This window comes from Protopterus annectens, chromosome 16.part0 (genome assembly GCF_019279795.1).
Source record: "Protopterus annectens isolate FY-2018-M chromosome 16.part0, PAN1.0, whole genome shotgun sequence".
NCBI lineage: Eukaryota > Metazoa > Chordata > Ceratodontiformes > Protopteridae > Protopterus > Protopterus annectens.
In genome coordinates, this window is record NC_056750.1 from 820698865 (window position 1) to 820716610 (window position 17746).

Here is a 17746-nt window from a genome sequence, read left to right on the forward strand (position 1 = left end):
AATGTTTTCATCAAGGACAAACTTTTAAAACTATAAAAGTGGTGGTTGTAAAGACTTTCTGGTGGACAGTTGTTAATCTGAGTCAACTGAGGAAGTGCAGTGTACTTGACAGTTATATCTGTGTTTTAAAAAATATTTATAATCTCACAGCAGTGATTGGTTGGCTGGTTTCAATATATCGGTCAACAATTACAAATATACAGCCATGCAGTTTATCAGTGTGATGCTACCTGCTGTTAATTTCGATTTAACACTGTATACAATAAATAATAGCAGTTATACAAGTACCAAACAAATGTAAATGTGGCAGTAATACATAGGAACAGTAAATTAATCCGTAATGACTGGTAAATTTAAAGTAGGATAATCTTGCCCAATAATTTCAAGTAGGAATTGCCACCACTGCACCTTATATGAAAAGGAGCACTGCCTGCCTATTAACATAGCCAATTTTCTTCTAAATACTTTGATTTACAAAATACTAATATTTGCTATTGTTCACTCTTAAATGATAACTGCAAATCAGAAAGCAAAACTGCTGTCCTAAGAGCAGTCAAGAAAATACCATCACATTGTTCAAACCTAGATTCAGACTGGCTATTGGGAAAAAAAAGACTTCTCCAGGGAAAGGAATTGTTATATGGAACAAGCTACACACAGACATTAAAACTTTGAACGTTCAGGCATTCAAAAGAAATCTTATACTGCCTTCACAAAACAAATCAAAGTGTACCTGCTTTCGCAATGCTTGTGAAATTCACAAGCAGTCACATACGTGTTTTCACCTGTATATATTGTAAACAAACTTCTGAGTATGTCATAAACTATTTGGAATGTTGTGTTAATAGAAGTTATTAGTATTTATTCTTATGCACCACATTTAAAAGTGAATTGTGATACTGTACAATGATTTTTACTATACTCTTGAATTCAAGTAATGTCTGAAAATGTGAACAGACCAGCCCATCTACCTTGTTATCAAATTGTAAAAAATAGACAAATAAATAAAATTATGGAATATATAGATTACTTGCAATATATAGGGGAGGAGGAGGAGGAAATGAGGCAGCAAAGGGACAGGTGCAGAGGATTAATTTATCAGATTAGTACAGATGTTAGTGTGAGGCAGAGGCAAAGTTAGTGAGATTGCTTAACCACAGAGTGGGGACAAAGTTGACACAGTTTCCACTGGGGTGTGCACTGAAGAAACATTTGCATGTAATATCGCGTTGAGAAGGATTATTTTTATGATGGCCGTGGGACTTATGGAATGGGGAGACTACTTTAAGATTGTGGGGTATGGTCTGTGGGTGGATGCCCCTGCATCCCATGTGGTACCCCCACCCGAGGTGCAGTACTTCACATCTGACTTACGTAGACATAGTAAGTTCACATTTTTACAGCCATGGAGGAAAAATAAAATCATGCCAGATAAACAGAAGAACACAGGAAGGATTTTTTTTGCTGGAAAATGTTATTACGGAGTTTAAAATTCAGTAAAATAAACTGAGAAGTTTAAATTCATCCTTCACACAGATAATCTACTAAACTGTGCATAAGCAAAATCTTTACAATGTCTCTATTAGAAAGGACCACACCCAATAAAGTATCCCTATGGTAACCTAGTATTAACTAACAAATCCCCCACTGAACTTTTTGTCAACTTTTGGGTCTGATCTGTCTGTTGTGTCAACTTTTGGGTCTGGTCTGATTGTTGTAAAACACTACTATGCTACAATGCACTTTTTTAATGAAATTAAAATGTCACTGAGGAGCTTTAACTGAATTTTAGGTAAATGACTTCAGCACTCCCTCCAAACTGAAAGAATGTTTTGATCAGTAGGCATACATTAACTTGATCTTTAAAGATTAGCAATACATAACATTAACTGTGATGTTAGCCATGAGTAACTGACCTAAAATGAAAAAAAAAAAGATTTGTATCCAGCCCATGATGTGCCTACTATCTTAACATTTTTGCATGAGTTAAATCTCAACTAGTCAGAGAATTCACATAATTATGTGGGCCATTGTTTCAGTTATCCAACATTTAAATCTACTGTAAGGAAGCTTCCTGAAGCCATAATCTTACCTTTTCTGCTAGACGGTGTTTAGCTGTCTTCTTGGAAGGACCTGATGCTTCAAAGGATTTACCAATTATTTCAACCCCAACTGTAAGCACTGGGGCATAGAGTGGCCCACTCTGCCGAATTAGTTTGAACTGCAGGCCAGGGAATTGCTCATTCAGCGTCTCCAGTGGACTTTTTGGTGACATCATTTTATTGTCTAAACAAAAAATAAAAAAAATTAAACATTTCATCTTAAATTAGAGACAATTCCTATTAGGAACTATTATAAGAGTACAAAGGTTATGCCTAAACCAGTCACAGCTAGCAACCTATTCAAACCTCTAAACTGTACAGATTTTGCAGAATGTACAGTTTTGTCTCATGTTTTATGTCTATTTCTCATAAAACTCTGGTTTTCTGGCAAATCAAAAACAAATCACAGAACTGAAGTTAGAAAATGGCAGATGTTTGAGTTTCAGACTTCAATTCCTTAAAAAAAATCATCCTAATGTAAAACCTGTTATTCTATCAACTTTTGAAGCTTGTAAGAGCAATATTTAGAGATTGTCCCTATTTTTGGGCTTTTGTCCCCCATTATTTGTGGCTTTGTACAAATTTCTTGCTCTAAAAGGTTAAGAGAAAGCTTTCCACGATCCATATATACACACACACACACACACACACACACACACACACACACATATATATATATATATATATATATATATACATATACACACACACACACACACACACACACACACACACACACACACACATATCCAGTATGTCGTATCAGCACATACCATCACAAAAAAAAGCCCTGTGTGTGTGTGTGTGTGTGTGTGTGTGTGTGTGTGTGTGTGTGATATATATATATATATATATATATATATATATATATATATGTGTGTGTGTGTGTGTGTGTATGTATATATATATATATATATATATATATATATATATATATATATATATATATATATATAAATATATATATATATGTGTGTGTGTGTGTGTGTGTGTGTGTGTGTGTGTGTGTGTGTGTGTTGTTGTGTGAAAGAGTAGGGGTATGTGTGCATACCTCTCAGCCTCTAAGTGTAAGAAATCTGGACAAAGCTTGACTTAATGGGGGACAAAAATAGGGACATATTACTGCTCTTATAAACTTAAATAAGCATTTGTGTTAACATACATTTTCTGAAGGATATGAAGTTTGAAACTAAAGTGTATGTCATTATTTAGTGACTGCAATCCACAGATTCTATCAGTGATCTGCTAGAAAACAACAACTATTATGAGAAACAGTCCAAAAATATGAGGTAAAAATCTGTTCAGTCTGTGAAAATCTGGACAGTTGACAGGTATGTGTGTGTGTTGCTGTGTGAAAGTAAGTAAGTGTGTGTGTCTTGTTGTGTGAGAGTGTAGGAGTGTGTGTGTGTGTGTCTGTGTGTGTGTTGCTGTGTAAGAGACATGGTATGTAATGTTCTAGTTGGGGACAGGTCAGTCAATTAACTTGATCAGGCTTTGTTTCATTGCTTACTGGAAGAATGTTCAAAACTACAAATTTAAAACACATTCTAACAAGTGATGCTATATTATACAAGGAATATTATTTAATACAATTAGGAAGATGAATCAAAAAACACATGCATGTATGCATGAACCTAAAAATGTGTGCAAGGGCCTGTGGTTTGAAAACATCCCAAAGGTAAACTTAATCCTCCACTGGCCAGATGCAATTTCTTTGAGTGTGGGTTTCAATGCCATTTCAATGAATGTGAGCTTCAAGGGTGGAGAAGTTTACTGTTAATGCTAAGTCTGCTTTCATTGTGGGGTCTACTTCACCTTATCGCATGTTGAAAATATCAAATGGCAATAATGTCGTAAATGCCATACATTGAAAGTGTTGTTGCGGGATCATGGTACAGTGGGGATGAAAAAAGTTGCACTTTCCTTGGAGTTGGCATATATAATTAGCGGGGGGTGTGGGGGGCTGAACAGTTTTGATGTACGGCATTTTCGATGTTTATGCCATTCGATATTGTCATCTTTCGACATGGTAATATAGACGCTTCATTGTGAGAATGTATTGTTTGTGTTTGTGTTATTTTATTTAAATATCTCTAATCACTGTAGAAGTAAATAAGAAAAGAGTATGCACACTGATAGGCTTGAAATCTGTTATGGTAACTGGAGAGAAATCGCCAAGTAATGGAACACTAAAATGGCCGGGCAGGTGGCTGTGGGGGGGGGGGGTGCAGGGATGCAAGACATATCTTTTTTGCTTGTTATCCTAAATAACCTCTTATAGCACAGATTACTTATAGTGTATCTGCAAGATCTGTACCTAAATGTAGAGAATCTAAAACGTCCTTTAGCTCAAAACCCTGTCTTAATCTTCCCGCCTTTCATTTCTTAGGTTACTTCATTATTATTAATTCTGTCTGTATTGTATGTATATGCAGACTGTCATAAAGGGTGCATCTCTTGTGATTTACGGCCAACAATTTCACAAATTGCAAAAATCTTGGAACTTTTACTTTCTAAACTAGATAACATGCACTGTGTGTGTAATCAAAGTGGGGAAGGAAAGAGGAAATTAGCACACCCCTTCAAAAAAAAGCACAAATGAACAATTAAATTAAGATTATTATCCACTATCATATTTAATAATTTGCTGTGAGAAGTGACTTAATTTGTTGTATTATTAAGAGAGAACAATGTATTTATTTTTTCATACAAAAGGATTTGGAGAAAAAAGTATTTTTTTGGGGGGGCATTGGGGATTGACTCATATACAATGTATGTGTATTGCCACCTTTTAATTTACAAAAGAGGCACTGTGTGTGTGTTTGTGTGTGTGTGTGTGTGTGTGTGTGTGTGTGTGTGTGTGTGTGTGTGTGTGTGTGTGTGTGTGTGTGTGTGTGTGTGTGTGTGTGTGTGTGTGTGTGTGTGTGTATATATATATATATATATATATATATATATATATACACATCATAAATACAAGTAAGTTTAACTAGAAAACTAGTCAACATACAGTATGTAGAGAGCAATCTGGCCTTTGAACAACACTTAGCTAAGATAACAAGAAAATCATTCTTTGTTGCCCAACTTATAGGTAAGGGAATGGCATTCAGATCCAAATTTCCCATAGTACTATAAATATCGCCTTGGGCCTCCGCTGAATACAGGCCAGTAGCCTAATGAGACTAACCAGATCAACAAAGGATAAATAAATAAAATAAAAATAGTCAGCATGGATTTTCTGAACAATAAGGAGTACATGTCTAACATTATTTATTGACTTTAATACGTTGGGATTAAGGAGGAAAATAAACTATTTTTAAGAGGTACGAGGTACAGTGCAAAAATATGAGAAAAAATCAGAGATAGTTGAGCGGTATCTTCCCCAGCTCTGTTAAATGCATAAAATTGTATTAACTTTAATACATACATTTTTCTATATTTTAAAAATACAAGTACCAGTTATAGACAAACTTCTCAATTTCTTTGTTAAAGAATTCTCTAGAAAGCTATAAGTAATCAGAAGTCAAATACGTAAAAGTTAAATATTACTGTAATTCATTTAAAAAGGTTAGTTGAATGAACATGGATTTTCTGAAAAATGAGGGATGTGACATTAATGGCATGTACTACTGACCGACTAATCCTTGGTGATTTACCTGAAAATCCAAAATTTTATAAGGTAAAGGGCAAATATATGATGCGAAATCAGGGCAGTTTGGGTACAGTTATGAGTTGTGCTAGTTGTACCACAAAAGAAAGCTACTGGCAAACTGCAGTAAACAAAAGAAATATACATTAATTTATTGTGCATGCTCATAAGATGGGCAGTGTACGATATGGGGTTGGTAGTGTGCATGTAGTGTGTGTACCATTCTTATGGTGCTGTACTCCTCATATAATTAATTAAAAAGTTGTTTTTTGCACAGCATGTGCCAAAACACTTCCCCTTTTGGCTGAAGCATCTTTGACATTTTATTTTCCATTAGTGAACTGGCATAGAACACTGATTGCCATAGACAATTTGTAAGCTCAACCTGTGTTGGGTTAAATTACCTTTTGGTACAATCTCTCAAATCAAACGAAATGTCATGATTGCTTTATAAATCACTTTTGCCTAATTATTTTATGGAATTCTCACCAGCTTACACTGGATTACTCGGTAATCGGTGAATATTTCTTTCATACCCACCTGCAAGTCTGTACTAAAATTAACACTTACCTTTAAAAATTGAAATATTTGCAATAACACGAATAAACTGTTCAATGTATTTTTCATAGTAACTAATTTCCTGGTATGCAACTAATTTATTGGGTAGAATCTCTGTCGTCACCATGCAACCCATTGTGATGTAAGCCAAAGAGGCTGATGTCAGCAGCCCTACATCACAATACAGACAAGCATTGCTATAACAACCAGAACCTGCAACCCATTGTGATGCCAGCCAAAGAGGATGATGTCATCAGTCCGACATCAAAATGCAGACTGGCATAGCTCTGGCCACCAGAATCATGGCCAAATCCAGAGAGAATATGGGGACATTTTAAATATTATTGATATAAAGCTGAGAAGTTGAAAGCAAAACAGATTTGTTCTTTTCAAGGAATTTTAGCTGAAATGTTAAGAGCTTTGGCTCTAGATATGTGATGTTTCCTCTTTTAGAGTGTTGCAGCCAAGAAGCATGAAATGGTATGGTATGTTTTATTTTTGCTTGTCACTGCTTTTCGCTGGTAAGAAGCATTGAAAATATTACGTTTTTTGCTGTTGTTAAAAGATGGTTATTCTGAGTTCAGAAAGAATTTGCTATTTATACACCAGTTATTCTTGTCAGAGGCCCAGAATGCTGTGTGTGTTACTGACCTGAAGAACAAAGCCAAAGACTGTGAACTTGGGAAGCTGTGTGCTTTACTAATAACAGGCAGGACACTTTATGATAGAAAAATGATAAAACCTGGTGTAGGTTGTTAAGAGACATAACCATTTCATTTCTAAAATTCATGCATGTTTATAAAGCAAATTATATTATTCATTCACAATTAAAAACATTACCTGAGGAAAAAAGATAAATATATATATATATATATATATATATATATATATATATATATATATATATATATATATATAAGGTAAATGTGAAATAAATAAAGAAAACTGTTTGCAACAGAAATACCTTTTGAAAAAGAGAATCTACTGCAGGGTAAGTGCCAGTAACGGTGACCTAGAATTGCCGTGCAGTTAAAAAAGTGTCATGTAATTGGGACGCCTGTTGCCTTTCTAAAATAATACTGTTGAGTCTATGTTACAAACTGGCATTGTGTATAAAACAGATACATATGTTTTTGATAGAATTTGCATGTTCTTGAATATAAACATAAACATGAACATAAGTTGCAGCAGCCGATAGTCAGTGGCAGCTCATGCTATAGGACTGCTGGACTGCAGCCCCCCCCGTCCTGCAGCCCCCCACCTGTACAATAAAATTGAAAAAAAAAAATAAAAAAAAAAAAAATTTCACGGACTCCAATGTGTGCATGGTTCTTGAAAACTCCATGCACGTGCTGCTCATTCCAGAGCTCCAGACTGCCTGCTCTGTTAGGCAGTCCGATAGGAAGGCAGGAAACTCCTCCCTTCCAGCCCAGAGGTCTGTGTGGTGATGATCGCACAGACCGAAGGTCACCGACTACATTGCCCAGAGGAAAGAGGCAGCTTACTACTCTCAGGCTCCAGCTTACTACTCTCATGGGACTAGCCATCTCGTGGGAAACCCATGCACGGCTGGCCATTTTGTGGTGGAGGGCATCGTGAGACCCATCGTGGGCCAGGGGATTCATGGATTGGCAGCCGTTTTGTGGACTTAGCTGCAGAGGATTTGCATTTTGTAGAGGATTCACGTTTTATGGAGGTGTCTGTGTGTGTGTGTGTGTGTGTGTGTGTGTGTGTGTGTGTGTGTGTGTCACTGCTTTTCGCTGGTAAGAAGCATTGAAAATATTACGTTTTTTGCTGTTGTTAAAAGATGGTTATTCTGAGTTCAGAAAGAATTTGCTATTTATACACCAGTTATTCTTGTCAGAGGCCCAGAATGCTGTGTGTGTTACTGACCTGAAGAACAAAGCCAAAGACTGTGAACTTGGGAAGCTGTGTGCTTTACTAATAACAGGCAGGACACTTTATGATAGAAAAATGATAAAACCTGGTGTAGGTTGTTAAGAGACATAACCATTTCATTTCTAAAATTCATGCATGTTTATAAAGCAAATTATATTATTCATTCACAATTAAAAACATTACCTGAGGAAAAAAGATAAATATATATATATATATATATATATATATATATATATATATATATATATATATATATATATAAGGTAAATGTGAAATAAATAAAGAAAAATGTTTGCAACAGAAATAGATTTTGAAAAAGAGAATCTATTGCAGGGTAAGTGGCAGTAACGGTGACCTAGAATTGCCGTGCAGTTAAAAAAGTGTCATGTAATTGGGACGTCTGTTGCCTTTTCTAAAATAATACTGTTGAGTCTATGTTACAAACTGGCATTGTGTATAAAACAGATACATATGTTTTTGATAGAATTTGCATGTTCTTGAATATAAACATAAACATGAACATAAGTTGCAGCAGCCGATAGTCAGGGGCGGCTCATGCTATAGGACTGCAGGACTGCAGCTCCCCTGTCCTGCAGCCCCCCACCTGTACAATAAAATTGAAAAATAAAATTAAAAAAAAAAAAAAATTTCACGGACTCCACGCATGTGTGCATGGTTCTTGAAAACTCCATGCACGCATGCGTGCTCATTCCAGAGCTCCAGACTGCTCTGTTAGGCAGTCCGGATAGGAAAGGCAGGAAACTCCTCCCTTCCAGCCCAGAGGTCTGTGTGGTGATGATCGCACAGACCGAAAGGTCACCGGACTACATTGCCCGCAGGAAAGAGGCTCCAGCTTACTACTCTCATGGGACTAGCCATCTCTCGTGGGAAACCCATGCACGGCTGGCCATTTTGTGGTGGGAGACCCATGCGTGGGCCAGGGGATTCATGGATTGGCAGCCGTTTTGTGGACTTAGCTGCAGAGGATTTGCATTTTGTAGAGGATTCACGTTTTATGGAGGTGTCTGTGTGTGTGTGTGTGTGTGTGTGTGTGTGTGTGTGTGTGTGTGTGTGTGTGTGTGTGTGTGTGTGTGTGTGTGTGTGTGTCTGTGTGTGTCTGTGTATGTGTGTAAAATGCCTCAGTTGCTACATGGTGGTGGGTAGAGAATAAGGCTTGAATCCTGGTGGCAAGAGCCTGAATTCCCTACCCACAACCATTTGTAAAAACATTGCAGATTTTTCCCTCATACTTGTTTATTCCTCATAAAATCTGTGGTTTCTGTATTTGTGTCCTTGCAAAGCTGGTAGTGCATTGGTGCAGTGGTAGCATTGTTGCCTGACAGCTACAGGTTCTCTGGTTTGATTCTTGGCTGGAGTGCCTTACCTTTTCTCTGGAGTCTGTATGCCCTCCCTGTGTTTGTTTCCTCTAGTGTCCTCCCATCTTACAAAGACATGTGTCTGTCTGGAGTGTTTCTTCCTGGGCCTCTGCTAAAAATTAGCTTTTGTTCCAAGTCAGACATTCCTGGTTAATAAATGTTAAAAATGACACGTATTTGAATATCAGACTTCATATTCTTCAGAAAGTGCATGGTAACGCAAAAGCTTTGATTCTAGCAATTTTCTAAGTGTATAAGATGGATATTTGAAATCTGTCCCTATTTTTGGGGTTGTATTCCCCCATTATTGGCTTCATCCAGACTTTTTGTGCTAAGGTTGAGAGCTATGGTAAGAACTGAATTCACTGAATATGTTTGGGGGCTATATTCCCCCATTACTGGCTTTTTCTGGGTGTTTTTTGCTAAGCGATTGAGAGCTATGGTGAGAACTGAATTCGCTGAATGTTTGGGGGCTGTATTCACCCATTATTGACTTTGTTCAGGTGTTTTGTGCTAAGAGGTTGACAGCTGTGCTATGGTGAGAACTGAATTCACTAAATGGTAGCCATTTAAGTTTCCATCTTCCTCTTTTACAAAACAGCTGATTTGGCTTAGTGGTATGTTGCTCTGACTGTTTTGCACAGGGTCCAAGGTTTAAGGCTTGGCAATGAAATGTATGGTGGTAACACAGCATTTTATTCTAGCAACTTTCCAACATTATACAAGCAATGTTTAAAATGTGTCCCTGGTTTTTGGGCTTTTGTCCCCCCCCCCCCCCCCCACACAATAAACTTTGGCTTTTTCCAGATTTCTTTGTGCTGCAAAGTTCAGAGATACAGTTGAGTGAGTAGATTTTACAAGAAGCTGAGAGCTGCAGGGGAGCAAAAGTTTAGTGCTGCTTATGTTGAGACTGCTTTACTTGTTAGTAGCACAACAGGTACTATACTTGCTTTTGATGCAGACGGCTGTGGGTTCTACTCCCACAGTAGACAGATGCATTGCTGATACTGTACTTTGCAAAGGGGGTGGATGCTGCACTCCTTTTTGGTGAAGATACCTAATAACTATGAACCTGTTATCAGTTTGCCATCCATTCCTTATTGCAATATTACTAGCTTATCATTTTTTTAGTGTAAGATAGGCAATTTATTCCTCAAGGGTAACGGGCACTTTATTTGTAGATGAAACAATGAAATACAAAGTTGTTTGCTAGCAGCAGCCTCTTCATTAGTTACAGATCTCTTTAATGTGGAATTATTTAGATGACTTTTACTTCAGAGATTGTGCATATGTACTGATACTGGTGGACTGTAGAAGTTTGAGTAGACTTTTATGATGGAAATGTTCTGAATTGGGCAGTTTTGTCATTACTAGTGCATGCATTTTGTTTCATTGTTTTCTGGAAAAATTTCAAAACAAATTTAAAACACCCTCTAAAACTGTACTGTATTGTACAAGGAATATAATTTAATACAATCAGGAAAGTGTATGAAAGAGCATGTGTATGTTTCGTGTGCAAGGGGCCTGTGATTTGAAAACAGCCCAAACCCAAAGTTAATCTGCCACTGGCAAAATGTATTTTCTTTGAATGTGGGTTTCAATGCTGTTTCAGTGAATGTGAGTTTTCAAGGGCAGAGAAGTTTTAATGCTAAGTCTGTTTTCATTGTGAGACTGCATTGCTTTGTTTAGCAGATATGAAATCTATTAGTGTTTGTGCTGTAAAATCAAAATAAAACTTTCAAATGAAGTCCAAATCATCGCAGAAGTAAAGCAGTATGCACATTAGTGTTTATGTTTTTTGTTTTTCGGTTTTTCCTGGTTAGTGTTTATGGTAAATGGGGTGAAATAGCCAAGTAATGGTTCGTTGGAATGGCTGTAGGGGGGAAGCTCCATTTGACCATGATTTTGTGAGGGGGGAAGGGCAGCAAACTCAACCCCGGCTGAACTATACCTCTCAGCTGTCCAGATTTTTATAGAATGAAGAGATTTTTGCTTCTTATTTTTGGTTTGTTCCTCATAAAATTTGTGGTTTTCTGTCAAATCATTTAGGAATGAAGTCACTAAATAATGACAGACACTGAGTTTCTGACTTCATAACCTTCAGAAGAATGCATGCTAAAGCAAGACCTGTTATTCTATCAACTGTCTCAGTTTATACAAGAGCAATTTTAGTACTGTTTATATGTTCCCCCAATATATTTGGCCTTGTCCAGATTTCCTGCATTAACAGGTTGAGAGGTACGTGCAAATAAATTGCTTTATAGAATTAGTGATATCCAAACCTCTCAACTCTACCCGATTTTGGCTCAAAATGTTGCTCTTCCCCTAATAATCTCTCCGCAAAATGGCAATTTTGGAAGAAAACATGGAGGGTTTACAATTAATAAATAACTGTAATAATCAGTTATAGATTGCTTTTATTTCGAAATGCATGTAGATTATTTTATTTTGTCAGCTGCTCAAGTTAGCAGTACTAATATTAAAAAGTGTCCCTTCTTTGCAGGTTAGCAGCTGTATTGTGTGGCTATTTTATATTTTTGAATCACATTTTTGGTCCATTTTTCATAAAATTGTGTTTTTTTTTGGCAAAGTAGTGGCAAATCATTAAAGACTGAAGTTAGAAAATAATGACAGACATTTCAGTTTCAGATTTCATACCCTTCAGAAAATTAATACTAATGCAAGACCTACTTATTCTATTATCTTTCTAAGTTCATAAGAGCAATATTTAAAAATTGTCCTTATTTTTGTGCCTTTGTCCCACTTCTATGTATGGCTTTGTCCAGATTTCTTGCTCTGAGGTTGAGAGGTATGACAAATGTGTCAGGGCCATCGCAGTCAGCCAGAGACATTTCAAATTGTGACATACTTGTTGCACCCCACTCCCCTATGTAATGACTCTGGATGTGTCCAAGCAAGGCAAGGAACAGTTATGCAGTGTAAATGTGCAGACTATCCCCCCATCCAAGGTAGACACAAGTACTACAATGACTTTTCATCTGTCCTTGATTTTTCAGAATGTTCTGGTTTCTGTCATATTTTTATACTGTTGATTTATGCTTATTATTCAGAAAGTGCATGTTGCTCTGTGTTTAAGTAGCAATGCTTTAACGACCATCTGGTAAGCTTGCCTGAGATTGTAAGATGCAAGTAAGTTTTAATAGGCATACCGTTAACGAACTGGCAACATTGAAAGCCTTTCTGTTGTTGCCATGCAGAGAATACTTACATAACTAGATAACATATAATCATTGGGTATTGAAATGCATAAGATAGTTGTTGTCAGGCAGCAGGTCTTTTTTGGATAAGAAACATTTTTACAAGTGGGGGCATCACAGAGATTTCTACTTTCAGCATGTTACTTGGTACTTTAATAAAGCTGAATATAAATTATAATTAGAACCGCAGTGCAAGGAGAAGTGGTTTGAGTTGAGTGCTGCTTGTTTTTTTATGCTTGATTTTAACTGGCATTCCAGTAATGTATTTAAAAAGTAATTAATTTTTTCATGCCTAACAACCTTTTTGTTTCCATCTAGATATTAAGTAAGCTGTCATGCAGCCAATGGATTGAAATATTTTTTTTTCTTCTACACTTTCCCCTTTTCTTGATTGGACTCTCAAAATGATGGTTTGGAACCCAGGGCAGCGTATTTAAATAAAGTTACAATTTTTGTAGTTTTGGTCATAGCTCCTCCTCTTTCTAGTTGGCCACACACATTCCCATTGACCCCACCCATTCAGCTGTCTCCTGCAGCCCCACCTTGATTTGAAATCACCAGCTGCCACTGGCTAAAATGAACAGCAGTATTGTTTTCCATCACATTGAGCTACTGGAGAACTTCTGCTTTTTGCTTGACTGATTTCTAATTAATACTCTCTGGGTTGCACAGTCTGACCTTGTAATCCTGAAATTCATGCCTGGCAGATAGTTATTATACTGTGTATTACTCCTTTGAAATAATACAATCTGGAAAGCAAAGGTTAACACAAGACTACAATGCATACTAGCTGTTTCCCAGAACAACCTCAGTTATTGCATGCTGCTAATGTCATATTTGCTGTAAAGAACCTGTACACATTCTATTTCTACAACAACATACCAGAGTAAACACAACAGTTTGTTTTATATTTTTATTACAGTGAAATGACACTTTTATTAATGGGCATCCTGTGGATAAGTACTAGTGTGACAAACATGTTTTATTTATTAGACACAGTACACAATATACTGGCTGGCAGTAAACAATGTACTCTTTCTACTTTATGGCACTATATACTGCAAGATAGATCTGTACTCACCAGCTTGTCGGTGCATCCTTGTCAGTCTGTCAGCATGGGCCTCAATGTTCATAGCCCTCCCTTCTGCAGTTGTAGGGGTGAGAAAAAACATTACGCATACCTGTCTATCACATACTGAGTCTAGAATTTGGTACAGCTATATCCTGGGTACTTACAAACTGCTGGAGCATGCCAATCCCAAGCATCTTGAATCCATTGGGCCAAGAGCTCCCCATTCCTATGCTTTAGGTCAGCATAAGGATGCCATACCTGCTCACCAGTTGTGGGAATTCCAGTGGCACTGGTGAGGTCATGTGCCAAATGGTCCCACACCTCTGCTTTGTACTGAAATCCTTGGCTCTGACCCAGCAGCAATCTGTCATCATGTGTTCTATGAGGAGTCCAGCCATGACCTTGGACTCCAGAATGCCCCAGCACTGCGCCCAAAAGCATGCTCCCTCTCCAACGCCAGACATTTTCCTGCAGAGATCAAACTACATCAGGTTATGGCTGTATTCCCACCTGCTGTCTATATCAGAATCACAAAAGCTGTCTTTCGCAAATACATGTTCATTGACACATAAATGTTGAAGAACGAGAACAGCAAAGTACCAAAAGAGCAAAATGGAGAATACTGAATGGATTTTCTTGGCCAGCAGGGTGATCATTGGGATGATAAAATGAATAATTTTCCTCACTGTAGTGCGGTCTCGGATGTGGTATATATAAGTAGGTGGGGGGTGCAGGGGGGCTTGCTCCCCTGAAAATTTGTTTGAGAAAGTGTTTTAGGTAAGGTTTGTACCATTAGGTTTACCTTACCTGTATAGGTTCATAGATTGGTACTAAGCTATCAGCCTTAGGGCCTATACAAGCCTAGCCATAAAAATTCCCTGGCTAATTCTTCTCACACTATTTACTTCCCTGGACCCCTGTCTCTCAGGGTGACTGACGTGATCCCCAGGGTGAATTTTCTTTCTCCCATCCAATCGTCAAGGTTCCTTTTGAAGAAGGCCAAAGAGGTGCTCTGCTTGACATGTATGGGCAGTCTATTCCAGAGTCTGGGGAGTCTCTGGGTAAGGAACCTATCCCTCCAGCATGTTTTGTTTATTGTGATGACAAGGTTTAGATCCCTGGAGCATGTGGCTCTGAGAGATTGGGGTTTCTTTAAGTGTAGCATGTCCAACAGCTCTCGGTATGACATGGCCTTGTATGTTAAGTAGAGATCACCTCTGCGTAGACGATATGCGACAGAGTATAGATGGAGTTTTTTAAGGCAGTCAGCATAGGGCATCTGCTTTAGGCTTGTGATTCTTTTAGTGAGGTATTTCTGCAGCATTTCCAGTTGTTGCAGATGTCTTGAGAGGTACATACAAAATGGGGCATTGTATTCTATAATGGGTCTAATGAGGGATGAGTACAGTGGGACAATAACCTCCTTTTTCCTGGATGAAAAACCCTTAGTGATGAGGTGTGCCACATAGAAGGATTTCCTGACTATTGTGGTGATGTGGCTATCGAAGGTGAGACCACTGTCCACCTGTGTCCCTAAGTCTTTTATCACACTTTCGGTGTTTAGTGTACTGCCACCTATGTGGTAATTTATGGGTACATGTTTTTTATGCAAAGGGGATAACTATACATTTTTTGGCATTCAGCTTGATCCTATGGCTCTGGCACCAAGCATCTGTTTCTGTAAGGCCCTTTTGTAGAGTATCCACATGATTGGTGGATTCAATAATGGTTCCCAGTTTGCAGTCATCTGTGAACTTTGTTAGCCAGAGTCCCTTAATGTTGGTCTGTACTTCAGAGAAGTAGATGACAAACAAGAGCAGTCCCAGGACTGAACCCTGAGGTACTCCACTTGTCACTTGTCTGGAGCTGGATTTGGAGTCAGCTACTTTTACAGTGTGGGTTCTGTCTCTAGGCAAGTTGGCAACCCATCAGGTGATGTAGGGATTAATGCCTAGCTTAGTAAGTCTATCTATGATTCCAGAGTGGGGGATGGTGTCAAAGGCCTTGGCAAGGTCCAGATAGGCTGTGTGGACCACCTTACTATACTGGCTGGCAGTAAACAATGTACTCTTTCTACTTTATGGCACTATATACTGCAAGATAGATCTGTACTCACCAGCTTGTCGGTGCATCCTTGTCAGTCTGTCAGCATGGGCCTCAATGTTCATAGCCCTCCCTTCTGCAGTTGTAGGGGTGAGAAAAAACATTACGCATACCTGTCTATCACATACTGAGTCTAGAATTTGGTACAGCTATATCCTGGGTACTTACAAACTGCTGGAGCATGCCAATCCCAAGCATCTTGAATCCATTGGGCCAAGAGCTCCCCATTCCTATGCTTTAGGTCAGCATAAGGATGCCATACCTGCTCACCAGTTCTGGGAATTCCAGTGGCACTGGTGAGGTCATGTGCCAAATGGTCCCACACCTCTGCTTTGTACTGAAATCCTTGGTTCTGACCCTGCAGCAATCTGTCATCATGTGTTCTATGAGGAGTCCAGCCATGACCTTGGACTCCAGAATGCCCCAGCACTGCGCCCAAAAGCATGCTCCCTCTCCAACGCCAGACATTTTCCTGCAGAGATCAAACTACATCAGGTTATGGCTGTATTCCCACCTGCTGTCTATATCAGAATCACAAAAGCTGTCTTTCGCAAATACATGTTCATTGACACATAAATGTTGAAGAACGAGTCCATGGCTCTGGAGACTGATTTGAAGAAGTCAATCAAGTTCAGGAGACAAGACTGGCCCTTCACGAACCCAAACTGGGTGGGATCCAGTGTTTGAACGTTGTCAACGTCTTTGTTTAAAAAGTTCCATGATAATACATTCCATGGCCTTGCAGATCAGGCTTGTCATACTGATGGGGCGGCAGTTCCCAGGATCCAAGGTGGATCCCCCCTTGTGGAGTGGGATAACTGTAGCTGTGCACCACTCAGTGGGCACAAAGCCTGAAGTGAGGCTATGATTAAAGATGACACTTAGGTGAGGTGCCAGTTCATTTTGTAGTTCATGTAGTACACAGCCCGGGATGTCATCTGGTACCACGGATGCTGTATTCTTAGCTTTGGAGAGTGCGTTTTTACCTGTGTGGCCATTGTTACCAGAATTTGGCAATCTTCCGGTATTGAGATGAGCCGTTTAGTGGGGTGAGAGGGGAGGTGAAATTGGCATTGAATTGATCTGCCAGGATACTGGCAATATCCTTGGGATCAATATATTTAATGTCATTCTGTTGTAGCTCAGAGCAGATCTGAGCATTGCCATTTAGATTCTTGACATAGTTATAGAATGGCTTGTGGCTGTCTTTGGAATCTTTGGCAATTTTATTTTCATAACTAGCTTTGGAGGATTTTATGAGGGATCTCAGGTTCTTACTGAGGCTGATAAGGGAGTTTTTTGCATCCTGGGATTTTCCTCTTTTCTGCAACAGTTTCTTCCTTTTATTGTAAAGTTTGTTTATGGCAGGGGACCACCAGATTGGCTTCCTTTTTTGGAGGAGAGCGTCTTTGTTCTATTTGTGATGGCACGGTTCATGCATGAGTGGATGTGCTCGTACTTTGCCGTAGTGTGGGATTCAGCAGTCGAACTTTCAGTTCTCGGCTGCATGGGTGTCATGACGTTTGTCACTTCTGACTTGAGTAGCATGAAGTTGGCTTTCGAGAAGTTTTTTATGGATGTTTCCTTCCTGGGGGGTGGGGTGGGATGTGGATGTTAAGGGTTATTAGCTTATGGTCAGACCTGACCAACAAGGGGGTGACCATAGGTGTGGAGCATCCATTTCCCATGTTGGTAATGACCAGGTCTAGGATATTGGAGCCCCTAGTGGGTCTATGGATTAGTTGATCCAGGGCTTTGCAATTTATGAA

At 38.6% G+C, this 17746-nt stretch overlaps 1 protein-coding gene across 1 annotated transcript in view; it reads right to left on the minus strand.

Annotated features, from left to right (window-relative positions):
- LOC122790661 (interleukin enhancer-binding factor 3-like) overlaps positions 1-17746 on the minus strand; it is a 79261-nt gene that overhangs the window by 6191 nt on the left and 55324 nt on the right. The window contains exon 2 of the mRNA XM_044058185.1: positions 2093-2286. Within this exon, the coding sequence (XP_043914120.1) occupies positions 2093-2286 (194 nt within the window). The remainder of the gene's footprint in view (positions 1-2092; positions 2287-17746) is intronic.